A 14371-nucleotide genomic window follows, 5' to 3' on the forward strand; every position below is an offset into this window, starting at 1 on the left:
TTTCATTTATGAACATATGAGATAATATGATTTCAGTACTAGTCATACCATAACAATGCAGAGAAATATACTATATTTTACCAAAATCATAACAGATACCATGTGATCTTCAGGGTCAAAGAGAACCCAGGAAACCCTAATTTCACTATTACAAATGGCTGATTTCTGTTCCCAATTTGTTCTGGCCCTTTCTATTTCTGTCTCCTCCTTGTTTTTCCCTTAGGCTTTTCTTCTACTCTCCCCTCGTGAAATCACTTCATCTTTGCTTCTCAGCTGATTTACATTCTTCAATTACTTCTCCTTCCTTTTCTCTGTCTAGCACCTTGATCAAGCTGCTCTCTCCACTATGCTTTTGCTATGAGCTTCTAATGCAGCAGAAGCCACAATAATTACCTTCTTTATAGCCTACCTGATAATGGGAATAGGTTGCCCAGAGAGCTGGTGGATTCCCCATCCTTAGAGACATTCAAGGACAGGCCTCTGTGCAAGCTGACTGAGCTGTAGGTGTCCCTGCTCACTGCAAGGGAGTTGGTCTAAAGGACATTTCAGTGTCCCTTCCAACTCAAAAAATTATATGATTCTAACACGTTCAAGCAGTAGAAATAATCCTTTAACCACTAAAAATAAAAATCAAGTTGCCTGGTATTTTAACTGAATGTACAAGAGAATTCTTTAGAAAGTTTAACTTAATGTGTGCTATTTTGAAGTGAGCACTGTTTCTCCCAATTTTAATAACAGCACAAGAACATTAAATAATACTTGAATGCTATTTATGTCTTATCAGTAAATCTAGAAGTAGAGCCCAGACGGTTCCAAATCATTCTTAAGAAATTCAATTTTGGGAAAATGCAGAACTTTTCTAATTAGCAACCTTCAGATTAGACATATATTTAAATTCTACATTTTTTTCACAAAGTCAAGCCTAAATTCTAGGCAGAAGAACCGATATTATTAAAGGAAACAGGAGTTTCAATGTCGACAGCTTCTTGGGATTGATATGTGCTCTGAAAAGACAGGTGGAAAGCACGGTTGGGTGACTAAAATTTTCATTTTGTGAGCATAAACTGTAAACAGTCATTGATGAATGGAATATCATGCTCCTTTATTTATGAAACAGTAGAAAGCCTCAGCCAGAGGAGCAGTGGGCATATAAATAGCACAGAGCATGGCATATAATTTTACAAGAAATTGAGTAGTTTCCTCCAACTACCTCCATGATGTTATAAATGAGACTTTTTTTTCAGGTTCCTCTGTTGTTTTGTCTCCAAACCAGCTTGTCATGTTTAGAGGCAATGCTGTAACTGAAAATATACAGCAAAGAAGAAACAAGAAAAACAAGAAAAGAAAAGAAAGAAGAAAAGCCTGCTGTCATTGGAAGTATGGACGTTCCTTAGTTTGGACTTTACTGAGTTAGAAACTTGGTTTGTTACAACACCACATAGAGCACATTCGGACTATCCTGCAGTGACCCTTGAACACACAAACAAGAGCATTTTCCTTTTGGTGATCATTTGCAATTTCTGCCTCGCTATTTTTGTGTTAGATCACTCTCTCAGCTGCAGAATTTGCATAACAAAACAAATGCACTGCCTAAGTATCTGTTGCAAAGTAAGAGAAAATAATAGCAAATGCTCTTTAAATCACAATGTAAGGCTATAAGCAGGTATATGATGGCACACATTGTCAGCAGGAATGATTTTTCAACCAAAGATATCACAAATTAAGCATTAGTCACCACACTGAAAGACTCTGAAGTGCTCCAACAATGCTAATGACCATGTCCTGTGAAATGGCAGGTTTGCCAGTATACAGTTAGCTTGGGTGGCATGAATTACAAGTTGTTTGTTACAGCCATCTCACAATGGCACTATTCAGTTGTACACTGGTAACACAGTGATTGGCAGATCTTTGGAAAAGAACGGTGCTGCAGCTGGGTAATTCCAGCATATTCCTGGTTTAAGTACAATAAGAACACTGAATTCTAATCATGCACCCCCTTCACTGTCCTTTCCCTGGCTAGAATGAGCCAGAATCTATTTTCATGTCTCTCTAGCAAAGTTACACAAGGCATCTAAATACACTGACAAGTCCACTGCTGCTATAACAACAAGATTTCTCATATTTAAAGGTTCATTCACAAGACTTCACAGGCTCATTCAGCATGGAGGGAACATAATTTCTCTTCTTAAAGAAATGCTAAAGATTTTGTAGAAGAACAAGAAAAGAAACTGGGCATGAGAGTCAGGTAGCAGTATTCCCATGAGCACAGTCAGAAAAGCGTCAATTTTCAAAGGTAGCCATGGCACTCTGGCTAAACCAGAAATTAAACTCCGCATATGGTGCCATGCAAAAATTAGCAATTTTCATGGAGGGCAAGAACTCAAAAGTCAGGAGGCATTCTTCCATTCACTACCAGATAAATTGGCTCAGTTCTCCAAATACTCAAACTCATGCAGTCTTCTGAACCAGCACTTCTGAACCACTGTGGGTGTTTCTGAGATGCTGAACTCTCAGACACCAAAATAAATGGCTCTTCATTAACTAGATAGTTTTCTAAGCAACATGTACAATACTCACAGGTGACTGGGGATGCAAAAAGGTAAAAATATATTTAAGAATGATAGCATATCTTCAAAGTATCAACAGAACACTAGTGATGTGGAATGCTGATTGATGTATTTCTGTCTGCCTCCACTAGATTTCAAATTCTTCAAAGAAAGAGATTACTGCTTTATCAGTCAGATGCTGAAGCACTTTTGGTCGTGCTTCAGGAACATATCACTTGCTGGAAAGTGACAGTTGGAACCATTCATGTGAAAGGGACAGGATCTGGAGAGTTGCACAACCATAAGGCATCTTTAGCATGGCTGCATTGTTTCTGACACGACACCAAGATGAAACATCATCTAAAATTGGCAGCGAATTGCAGTGTGATCCTTTGTATGACTACACCCTGAACATGTGGACTGCTTCAGCAGATTAGTACGTTATCAACATGCTTTGCTCACAGCTGCTCTGAGGTCATCTCTTTTATAATGGTATGATTAACAGTCACCTACCAGTTTTCAGAACAGAATAGACATTCATTTTGTTAAGCCATTTTCATTAAAAATTTTATGATCTGCACTCGTAACCATCATTTCATGAATTACGGGAGAAGGTAACTATCCCACTACCACAAAAAATATTTGTGACAGTATTTGTGGGGTCAAATTCGCTTCTAGAATCCTTGTACACATAGTATGAATAACTGCACTCTTGTCCCAACTGTCTATTGTATTAGAGTTTTCATTTTGTGTGTTACTGTACCTCCATCCTCATTTATCCAGTAGAGAAATAGATTCATTGTTCCAACTTCGGTTATTTGGTGATCTTCTCCATACAGCCACAGAACCTGCTGGCAGCCTAACTCCAGGGCTTCTTGCTGAGCACAAATAGAAGAACCATAATTCCTTTCAGAAACAAAAAGAAAGAGCAAACAGATAATGAGTGTCTGGATGAGTATTTGTTTATTTCTATGGATGGTTCAGTACACATGTCCTTTATGAGCAAGTGCTCTACTTAATCACTGCTTCTCCCTGAGATACTTTATTGGAAGTACTTTCCTGGTATTTTACTAAATCATTTTGCATCTACAAGTCAAAAACTGTGAAGAGCTAAGCAGCATCAACAGCTGAAACACACTCATTCAAATTTTCTCAAAAACCAATCTTTATCCATTTTCTAGATGCTTCAGTCATTGCAAGAAGATAGCTTAGCAAATAATTTATCCTTATGTAGCAGTTGGGATCCTGGAGAGAGAACAATTTCCATCCAGCTCATGGCTTTTAAAAAGCAAAACTCAAACTATCCACCTCATCTAACATGTCAGGTGAATAGATGGGTAGTTAGATCTCTTGGAATACACAGTCTTCAAAGGTGAGCAGTTTCCTGTCTAGTAAAAGACATTTACTGAACTAGTAGCTCCAGAAGCTATAGACTGGACTTGATGAATTCTATCCTGGAGGGGCAAATGTTTTTGTAAAATGCTGCCTACCTGGTGAACCTGACTTCATAATTACTGTTTACCCTGTACCTGCTCTAAAGGGGAAAAAAACACAAACCCTATCACTTCTGATCTTCAATGGCTATCACAAGCTCAAGACAGCAGCTCTGAAGTTCTGACTGCTCTTGAATTCACATCTCCCCTGTGGGCTACAATTGCAAATCAAGTCAGCAGTGATTCCAGAGCATTCCCATTGTAAACAGCTGATAAAATAGTGTACAGGAAATAATACATTTCCAAAACAAAACAAAACCCCACAAGTAGACATTAAAAATCTCAAAACATCAGAATGAATGTAAAGGAAAGCAATTTTCTTGCCACTTGATTATTCTACTAGCTCAGCTAGGCAGCATTTGACAAATACTAACATCTTGCCTAGAAAGAAACCTCTTGGGAAGGTAATAGAATCTTTGTTTAAACCGATGCCCAAGTACACATAATGAAATCACATTATCTAACAACATCCAAGTTGCTTGCTCTGGTCAGGTCCTAAGCAGCTTCATTCAGACAACTCAAGTACCTGGACAGTAACCACTATGTAAGTGGTGCTTTGGCTTAGTTCAGCAGAAAACTTCCAGACCATGCTCACGTACACACAGATAATTGTCTCCTGATTTTCCACAGACACTTGTATACCCCCAGCTTACTGCAGATGGCTTGTCAAAGACTGTCTGCTAAGGCAGAAGTTCAACCAGCTGGCAGCAGGTTGCTATACTGAATGCTGTGTCACAGAAGTTGTATCTGCAGTGTCAACTTCTGCAAGGAAAGCAGTCAGAGTATTGCATGGACATTTTCCAGGCCCCATTTCTCAACTTGAGGTGATGTATAATTCTCTCTCCAAAAAGTCCAGAGAAAAAATATGCAATTGAATTGTGTAAGAAGTATTAAGAAAATACAGTTTTGAAATGCTTGTCATAGTACGTTATTTGCTTAACTACTATATCTAATACTTCTATTTTTGCTGGCTTAGATTCATCGCTTAAAAAAATGAATCTCTTTTTTGAAGTATATGAAGATTCCACACAAATGCAGAATCAGGTTTACTTACCCTCCCAGTTTGCAATCTCCTGTTCCTCCTTTCCAGGCTCTTACATATTTCGGATCTGCCCATAATGATATTGGATCAAAGCATTCACTTGAAAAGTAAGCACCCACAGGACTCAGTATGACATACAGTAGGGCTTTAGTTGGCTTCTTCACTCCAAGAGAAGGCTAAAAATAAGGAATATAAGCAAGGCAAGTTACTGGAGAACTTCACTCCAAACATTAGATGATGTATAATTAGCTTTGGAAACACTTTCAATGAACCACAACAGGGAGTGCTTTTACCAGAACAATGTGAAGTTCTGCAATGAAGAGGAAATATTTACCTAAATTCCTTCCCAGTCGACGTAATATAGACCTGATTTTACATGCTGAGAATTCCATTCTCTTATTCCATTCACTTATGGCTTTTTTACTTATTTATATATTAATCTTGAAGCTATTTAAGAATTCAGAAATTACCTCAAAAAAACACTTGTAATTCTATGAATTAATCAAAGTAGAGACATGTGAAGCCATGTGAGGACAGATGGAAAGACTACCACTAGCAATAACAACAATGGAGAAACCACAGTCAGCATTAGTGACAAGAATTAGCCAATGCCTATTAGAACTGGAACTGCTGGAGAGTCAAGTGATGTCTCTGTGCAGAGTGACAGCCTAAAATGATTTGTCTGTTGTAAATGGTTCACACAGGACAGGAAATAACCTGTTTCCTGCGCCCCCTCTGATGGCTTCTCACACTTGAGGTCATCATCAGCAACATTTAAAGATGAAAGTGAAAAGTCTGACATAGGTCAAAGTCAAAATTCTCTTTAGCTGTGTGATTCTAGAGCAAAGCTCTAGATCATGTATCTAACCCACTTAATTTTCTATTCTTGTTGCAGGTTATAAAAAAAAAAAAAAAAAAAAGTTTTGCTACTTACTGACTACAAAATGGTTTAGGTTGGAGTGAACCTGTGGAGGTTCTGCACTACAAGCAATTCTTGGGTTATTGTATGCAGCTAAATGGGCTACTTACTATTTTCTCTCCTCTCATAGGAACTAGTCCACTGAAAACTACAAGCTCATCTTTGGTTTCTTAGGTTAGGTCTCCACTAAAACAAAAAATGTTATTTAACAGGACCAAAACTCTAGGCAAATATTCTGCACAAAGTACATGAAGCTAGTCTGGGAGGTGAAATAATAGTGTAAACATGGAACTACTGGAAAATTCAAGTAAGCCTTCCTCAGTTGTAAAGAGGGTGCTTTTGATTTCTGTCCAACTTACTCTTCCAGCAAAAGTTTTAACAAGGCAAATATTAAACAATGGAGAACTGCCTCATTCTAATGCAACTATTCAGTAGCTGTAACGATTAGTTTTCCTAGGTGGGTTAATCTGAAAAATATTTAGCGAAGTATAACATGACACTGTAGAAAGACCAGTTGGCTAACCTGAAAGAAAGCTCAACAGCAAAAGAACTTCCAAAACAAAACAGGAAAAAAAAAAAATAACATTAATACTTTACACAGTTGCTGAATGGTGATCTATGTGAAAATTTGCAATTACTTTACAGAGATTAAACTAATGAAGTCTTAAAGCACGTGTGAAATGCATAATGCTAAAGTAGGCTAGCCGTGTATAGATACAGATATCACAGAGGAGTGACCTGCTTAACTAGGAATCATATATTCTTTAGTAGCTTTGTCCTATACTCTTCTGTTATAGCTTTCTCTCTTTCTACTAAGAAAAACCGTAAAGTTTTAACTAAAATAAATTGTTTCTAATTAACTTCATAAATACCACACGCTTCACTTATATTCACATGCAGCTCACAGAGCACATGCTAATATCAAGCTGATAAGAAGTCTCAGCTAAAGTCTGGATTCAAGAACAAATTAACACTGTTAGTTCTGCTACGAGTTTCTTGTAGAAGAATCATAATTTAGCGTATAAAATCTTCCAAAACTCTACAGAGCAAATTTCTGTTCTCTCACATATTCCCCGGGCTATCAGCATTTTAAAGGCATACATTAACATTTAAAATTTAAAAGGCATTTGTTCTTTTAGTATAAAAACGAAGTTTATTTAAATTTTACTGTAATTGCTTAGAATAGGCAATTGAAACACTTTGCTCTGTGTTCTGAACCAGTATGTCCACTAGGTGGTGGTGTGGTCAACATAAATTTGCTTAGTGCTACAGGCGACTAACTCAGGTGAAACATAGAATAATTTGTGCCCCAACTGTCATACTCTTGCCTAGTGACTGCTGTGTATTTTCCTATATGGATGAAGGCTTCTGCCCAATGATTAAATACACTCAATTTAAAAATTAAAAAAAAAAAAAAAGAAAGTTTAAACCTCAGTTCCAATTAAGGTAGGACGGATATACAGGCTAGCAGCAGTTGAGTATGGGACCCACTCCTTTTCCACTTCCACAAGTTTCCGGATGCACTCTAACAGCTCATTCTGGTCAAAGCACTAAGAAGGAAAAGAGAAAGCAAAAAAATATAATTAAAGAATACAACCCAAACACTGTCATCTTGATAGATCCATATGTTATGTTGAACAACTCATCAGCCCATAGGTTTTTACAGGACAACAATAACTTCCTCAAATTAATTTCTTAAAAGATTTAAGATCCCACTGTCTTTGACTCTGTTCCTTTTTATACACTATCCTTAATGTTTTCCTGATGCTACAAAACATCCTCCTGAGGTAGAAAAAAGCAGCCACTGATACTTCTTGCCTTCAAAGCACACGGAGAGAACTCCCTGTGCAGCCAACTCCTTCACTTCCCAGGGGGTGCTGTGAGCTCCAGAACCCACTCTTCTGCAAAAAGCAGAAGAATCCTTTTGGTTATGGCTCCAATGGGCACACTAAGACTCCCAGATTTACTGCAAAGCAAGTAAGCATAGGAGGAAATTAATTGGCCAATATACAACTTCTAAAAGCAGCATCAAGTTCCAGCACAAACAAAAAAGGCACTCAGATGTGAAAGGGTTTAACTGAGGTAAAAAGAAAAGTAACAACAGTCATGACAGAGGCAATTTAATCATAGTCTGTATGCAAGTACCTACAGAACAATGGTCATCCCGCAGAAAAAAGACTGTATTTATTTGAGGCACAATGGAGAAAGGAAAACACCATTTTTAACAGAAAAAATAATTTCAAACCATTCACTGAATAGGATCTCTTAAAGTTTAAGAGAACTATTCAAGAGTTAGTGTAGTTCAGAAGTGTACTACCATAAAATTTCGGAGATTTGCACTCTGAAAATAAACATATGCTCTGATTTAAGGAGAGTAAGATGCCTTAGCTACGTACTGGCAGAGTCATTCGTCTTGCTGATCGTGCCATCCTGTCCATGTTGAGGCCTGGCCGGAACAGGCGGATTTTGCCATCCACTCCACGGTAGGCCTTCAATCCTTCAAACAACTACCAAGCCAAAAAGGAGGGAAAAGAAATCAAATAGTAATTGAGGCATGCTATCCCATGATGACCCGAGTAAAAGTAGGACATGCTTTTTGGAAACGAACGAACTTCACTTTCCTGCTCACAGTACTCAAAGCATAAATGCTAACCACTTAATCTTTGCAACACACTCCTGTAAAGCAGCATTATGATGTTTGTATAAAAAAGATGAGTTATCCATGCTTCTCATACATATTCCTGTCAGGGAACTTACTGATAATTCGTAATTTGGTTACCACCATTAAAATTTGTAGCATGTGTTTGACTTAACTGTGCCCTCATATCTTGACTGATATCAAAGGCTGAAGTAAAACAATATTCTTTCTTATAGAAAAGTTCTGTTGCAGATTTTAGTGTAGCTGCAGCAAAATCTTGGTCATTCATTTCCCCCATATGTCCCTATGCTGTAGAATGGGGTTTAGTTAGCTTGTGAGATAGGTGCACCAGCTTTGTACTAGAGGAAGAATGCAGGTGAATGGTTTTTCTCTACATTAAAGGAAACTTTGTCACAATTACCCCATCAAACGGTAAGAATGTAGGTGGTTAGCATTGACAGAAAGTTCACCAGAAACTCGTCCCAAAAGTGCCCTCCCAGTAGAATACTCTACAGTGTATACAAGCAACAGCAAAGGCACCCAAATGCCCACAGAATATCCAGTTATTTGCAGTTATAGACTGATAATTTTCAGTTTTAATTATAGGTAGATCACCCATGTATTACATAATTTCACACTGATACATACTTATGTAAAATTACTATTTAGGTTAAGTATTGAAGGGTCATTCATGCTTACAGATTTTAGATTTTTAGAGCCTATTTTCTGAAGCATTTCTTTGTACAGTAAATTTCTCTAGAAGTCCCATAAATTCAATTGCATCACTTCTATTCTTTTGCTTCCCCCAAAATGTCTGGAAATACATTCTATATGGTTAGAAGACTGCATATGCAGATTTTTGATTCTGGAAAAAGAACTCTGTATTTTTGTATAGTGCTTTTAATACAACACTCTTCATTATTATCAAATTCTACAACCTTTTCCCATTAGGATCACTGAAATGCAGTGTTCAGAACGCTTTTGTATGGTCCCTTGACAGAGTTAGGTCTTTCCACATGACAAATTTTAATTGGGTTGTAACTGGGTTGCAGGAATCCCGGCAATTTTCCTTAGATACATACAGTTATGCAGCAGAACTAGAATTAGAACCCAGCACTTTTTGTCTTCAATCTGTACCATATTTCTATCTTAATGCCAACCTTACTAAAAGTTTTGTACATTGTTTTGAAATTTAAACAGTTCCTAAGATTGCAGCTACAAGAAAAATAATAAATAAAACAAATATCTATCTTAGTAAGCAATGGCATAGCTGGTGTAACGGTTGATACCTGGATATGATTTTTATTGTGTTATTAGCTAATACCACATTTCCATAATGCTACATGTTCTTATCACAGAACAGTTGTTTCCCCCCACCCTTCTCCCAAAAACATTTATAGAACTTTTAATGAAAGGGAAAAGGAAGGAATGTTACTACTAAGATTTGATCAATGGTTTGAGAGAAATAAGAATTACTTCAGTACTGAAACACAAAGTCTTCTCAAGCTGTTAAATCTTTTGTTCCAAAAAGTTTTAACCTTCCAGAGCTCAGCAAAACCTCTTGCTCATTACAAAGGGAGACAGTGATGTGCTCCAGAAATGCCTAACGTGAATAAAAGCAACTGTTACAGTTGCTTGATGGTTAGTCACTACAGTAGTGTGCAAACAATACTGTCTGGCATCTGTACATCACAGGAGCTGGATCTGAAGTTCAGCAGATCCAGTCTATCACACTGCATCATGAAGGGCAAGGAAAAAGGGGAGGGAATGCCAAATTCATCATTTTTATTATACCCACTGCGTATTCATTGAGCCACAGCATTGGCACCAGATTCTCCTCTGTCTGTCCTCTTGTCTAGAGGAAACGTGATGCAGTAAGGGTAAAAGAATAAAAAAATGGAAAAAAATAAGAGCATATTCATATTAGCAATGATTTCAAACTGGGCCAGAGGCCAAGCATTAAAGTAATATGCTACTAAGAGTGAAATATAGATTTGGGACTCCAGCGTGGTTTCTTGCTCCTTGGGCAGATCAAGAGCTGCACCATTAATGACAAGGGCCTATTATAATTGACACAGGACTTTTGGAGGCTTGGTGACTAGGTGAGAAAAAACAGCAAACGCAAAAAACGGTGAAGGTAGGAGCTCAAATAAGAAGGGAAAGAAGGGAAATGCTTGATCCTTCCCTTCCATTACCAAAAAATAATAATAATAATTAAAAAAAAAAAAAGACAAAATAATAAAGATGCATAATCATCTCCACTAACATCAGACCCCCACCTACTCATAGGTGGAAGGAGAAGCAGGCTTCCATTTCCACTCTACGCTCACATGTAGTTCAGTGTATCCTAGCAAGGCTCTCACATAGATGTGAGTACAGCCAAAGCTGCTCTGGAGACACAAAAAGCAGCTTTAGACAGAAAGCAGCTAGGCATGGAAACTATTAACCACGCTGGTTTCCGACTCAACATTTCATTTTCCAAAGTTCCTTGTTGAATATTTTCTGCTTGAATATAGCTGGATATGCTGAATGCCTCAGATCTTGTCTGGAGCTCTCCAGACTTGTTTGGAAACAAGCATCTGCCTAGTCTATCCTACAATCCAAGCCATGGACCTTCAAAACAACTTAAAATTAGCTTCACAAAGTGCACATTCAGTCCCCAAATTAAAGCTGCTCTTAGAATCTCAACAGTTTTATCCAGGGCTTCACTAAGTTACATCAACGACAGCAACTAGACTGATCCTCTGACAGTGAGATTGAATGCCTCATCAAATGAATTCGACACCATATAAGAAAGTGCTCACTTTCAAGCAGGCTATGAAATTGAGCTGGACTCCACACACCAGAGTCAAATCTGAGTTTTATCAACATAAACATAATCCTATTATAAATAAGGGAAATATTCTGGAAGGACATCACTAACAGCTCAAAAAGTACCTGGATACTAAGGCATTAACTGTCCGTGTATTACAAAGCGATGGTTTCAGAAGCTAATGAAACAAAGTCGAGGTTTCCAAAAGGACTCAGTACTCACTTCAGTAGCATAATGCAGAGATGAACAGGCTGGATGCAAGGAGAGGTTCTGAAGTGGTTTAATACAAGGTTTCTCCCATCCTGAAGCCGAGGACCATTCAATTGTCAGCATATTATCAGTGAACACAGTTCCAAATACCAAACCACTTGGGTCTGGTTTTTCCTTGAGAGTCGTAGCTGGGGTGATAATCAAGTCTGAAGCCTGGAGGAACATGAAACCAAAATGTACACAAAATAATGAAATCAGACTTATTTAAAAATGAGCCCACATCAGTGAACATGGACAAATATAATATTTCAAATCTGCAAATATATTAATTGACAGAACTGTTAACGGTGGCTACCTCTAGGTAACTGGTAAGGTATTTCTGTGCGTGTACATGTAGAGCGCTGCTTAGACTGGAAGGTGTTAGCATTATCTGAAGCACTCTTAAGTAGAGGAAGCAGTACAAGGTGAAGAAAAAACAACAAAACACACAGATAAACAGAAAATTACCAGACAAAAATTTCTACGACAGAGATCAGAGTCAGCAGATTACTTGGGTCATGTTAGCACGTCTGCCACATTTGTATTTTCCTAGAAAGAAGGCTGTATGTTTCCCTGCATGAACAGTAGCAACTTTCCCTTGCAAGCTGCAGAGATTAGCCGCAGAAATACACCATAGATTTTTGTAACTGGTTTAGGCGGGGAAACAGGTAAAGTTTTTTATAGAAGCTTGGATGGTGTTTGTCATTGTTGAGAACAACGGGAAGAAGGAAAGCAAGATCTCTAGCAAGTCACTCTCCCTCATACACATAAAGGAGTAAAACAATTGGAGAAGGCTATGAAGTGCACAGAGCTCAATCCACTTTCTCCTTTCTACAGTATCTAAACATTTAAGCTGTTCCAGTCAGAGAGCAAGGGAGAACTCAAAAAGCAATCCCATGTGAAGCTCCATGTTCTTTTCTAACAAGACTCACAACACATTGCAGACCCCCACGAGAAACCTTACTCTTCTGTGCTCATAAAGAATAGACTAGAATGCAAGTAACCAGATACTTGTTCAAGTACTTGCATGAGCACTAATAAACAGGTCTGCCAGAGGTACCACTGATTTTGACTTTTCAGACCCAGCATGCACTTTACAAAACGCAAAAAGATCAGTCTCAAACTTTTGATAAAGAGCACACACACACTCGTCTCTGTAAATAACCTGGTTTTCGAGAGGTCTTTAATGAACAGTGGCCTGTTTCATATTGGCAGTATTTGTTGCTGTTGTTCTCTCTAATAGCTTAGATGTGAAATTAACTTAGAGCCGGAGCACATGAGTAGCTAAAAGCTTGTTTCAAACTATCTCCAATTACAGGACTTGTGTGGATATTACAGTGCATTAGCCTGGCTGAACTAATGCATAAACTGAGGAAACAACAAATTCTCTTAAAACTCTTGAGTTTTACAAGAGTATATAAATACTCTTAAAACCCTTTATCCTGCAGACAGTCAATGCTCCAATGGAAAAAGCAGGAAATAACGATGTCTTGAAAATAAAAATGAATCTTACCTTATAACCTCTTATTATGCACTCTGAAAAAAATATCACAGAAGACTGTGAATGAAAATTAAAGCCACAAAGGAGTGTTTGGAGTTCTACACAATGCAATTTTGTGTTGAGGAAAACACTTATGGAGGAGTAGGCTGTTGATGGGGCTTAAGTAAGAAATTAGAACACAATTACATCATTGGCTTCATCTCAGGGCAAAGATGCTTCAATCTCAGCTTCTAAAGAATTCATACTGCCAGTGGAATTAACGGCACTCCCTGAAGTCAGGACTCCTGTCTAAGCTCAGGTCACTTTCATTAAGGTGATTACCTTTACACTGAACTGGTTTGAGGATGGGAATTATCGTATGCAGTCTTGACCCTTTACAAATCCCATCCATGTGCTGATTTTTACCAGTTTCTTTCATCCTCATTTGCAGCACCACAGCTAGTTGTAAGACAGCTTTTTATACAGCTTGATAAGCTTAACTATTAACAAATATCCTTTAAGGGCAATGAAGGATTTTAAAGTGGCTCTTCTAACAGGCCCACAAGTGCACACAGAGGGAACAGCAAGCTGCAGCCATAAGCACAAATATCCTTTTGTGGGTGCATTTGGTATTTATTTGACCCAGTTTTGTCACCAAAGGTATTCCTCCAGCTTGACGGACCTGGAGTTCAAAAGATCCTCGGAAAGAGTCTCTGTTATGTGAGTGATAATAACATCATGCCAAGCAATCAAACCAGTGAGGCTGGGAGTGGTTGGAGAGCCCATCCTTAGGGGTATCCCTTCCTCGCACAGTGCAGCCTTGGCCTCTTATCTGAGAAGCGCCTGCTGATACCAACATGACTTCCAGAGCAAAGCTTTAACCAGCCCAAACAATGAAGATGTATTATGACCTCCTGAAACTAAAATTCATCATTTGATCAAAACACATCTTGCAAATTATGAACTAAGTCAAATTAACTTGACATGCTGATCAGTGTCAATTTTACCCAAAGCCGTAGCAAGATATTCTTGTGCCCGTAGCCAAGATGTCACTTTGGTGTTCATTCTATCCAGCCTCTGCAATAGGCATAAGGGGATTTGGAGCTGACAGTAGCCTCTGGACAGTCCGAGCTGTTATGCCCATTACTAAACCCTACAGAGATGTCCAGGTTGAGAGATTATTTATTTCATC

General features: G+C 38.2%; 1 protein-coding gene across 6 annotated transcripts in view; it reads right to left on the reverse strand.

Moving 5' to 3' along the window:
- Positions 1-14371, reverse strand: part of BCAT1 (branched chain amino acid transaminase 1) — a gene marked incomplete at both ends in the record, with an annotated part of 39829 nt that overhangs the window by 12030 nt on the left and 13428 nt on the right. For 2 of the 6 annotated variants that reach the window (XM_079549317.1, XM_079549313.1), the window contains 4 exons: positions 3310-3452; positions 5094-5257; positions 7431-7550; positions 11673-11861. In XM_079549317.1, coding sequence (XP_079405443.1) covers positions 3310-3452; positions 5094-5257; positions 7431-7550; positions 11673-11783 — 538 coding nt within the window. Of the gene's footprint in view, positions 1-3309; positions 3453-5093; positions 5258-7430; positions 7551-8396; positions 8508-11672; positions 11874-14371 lie in introns of those variants that run through there. The other 4 variants (XM_079549312.1, XM_079549315.1, XM_079549314.1 and 1 more) reach the window with 4 other exon arrangements.

This window comes from Tetrao urogallus, assembly GCF_951394365.1.
Source record: "Tetrao urogallus genome assembly, chromosome: 1".
NCBI classification, from domain to species: Eukaryota; Metazoa; Chordata; class Aves; order Galliformes; family Phasianidae; genus Tetrao; species Tetrao urogallus.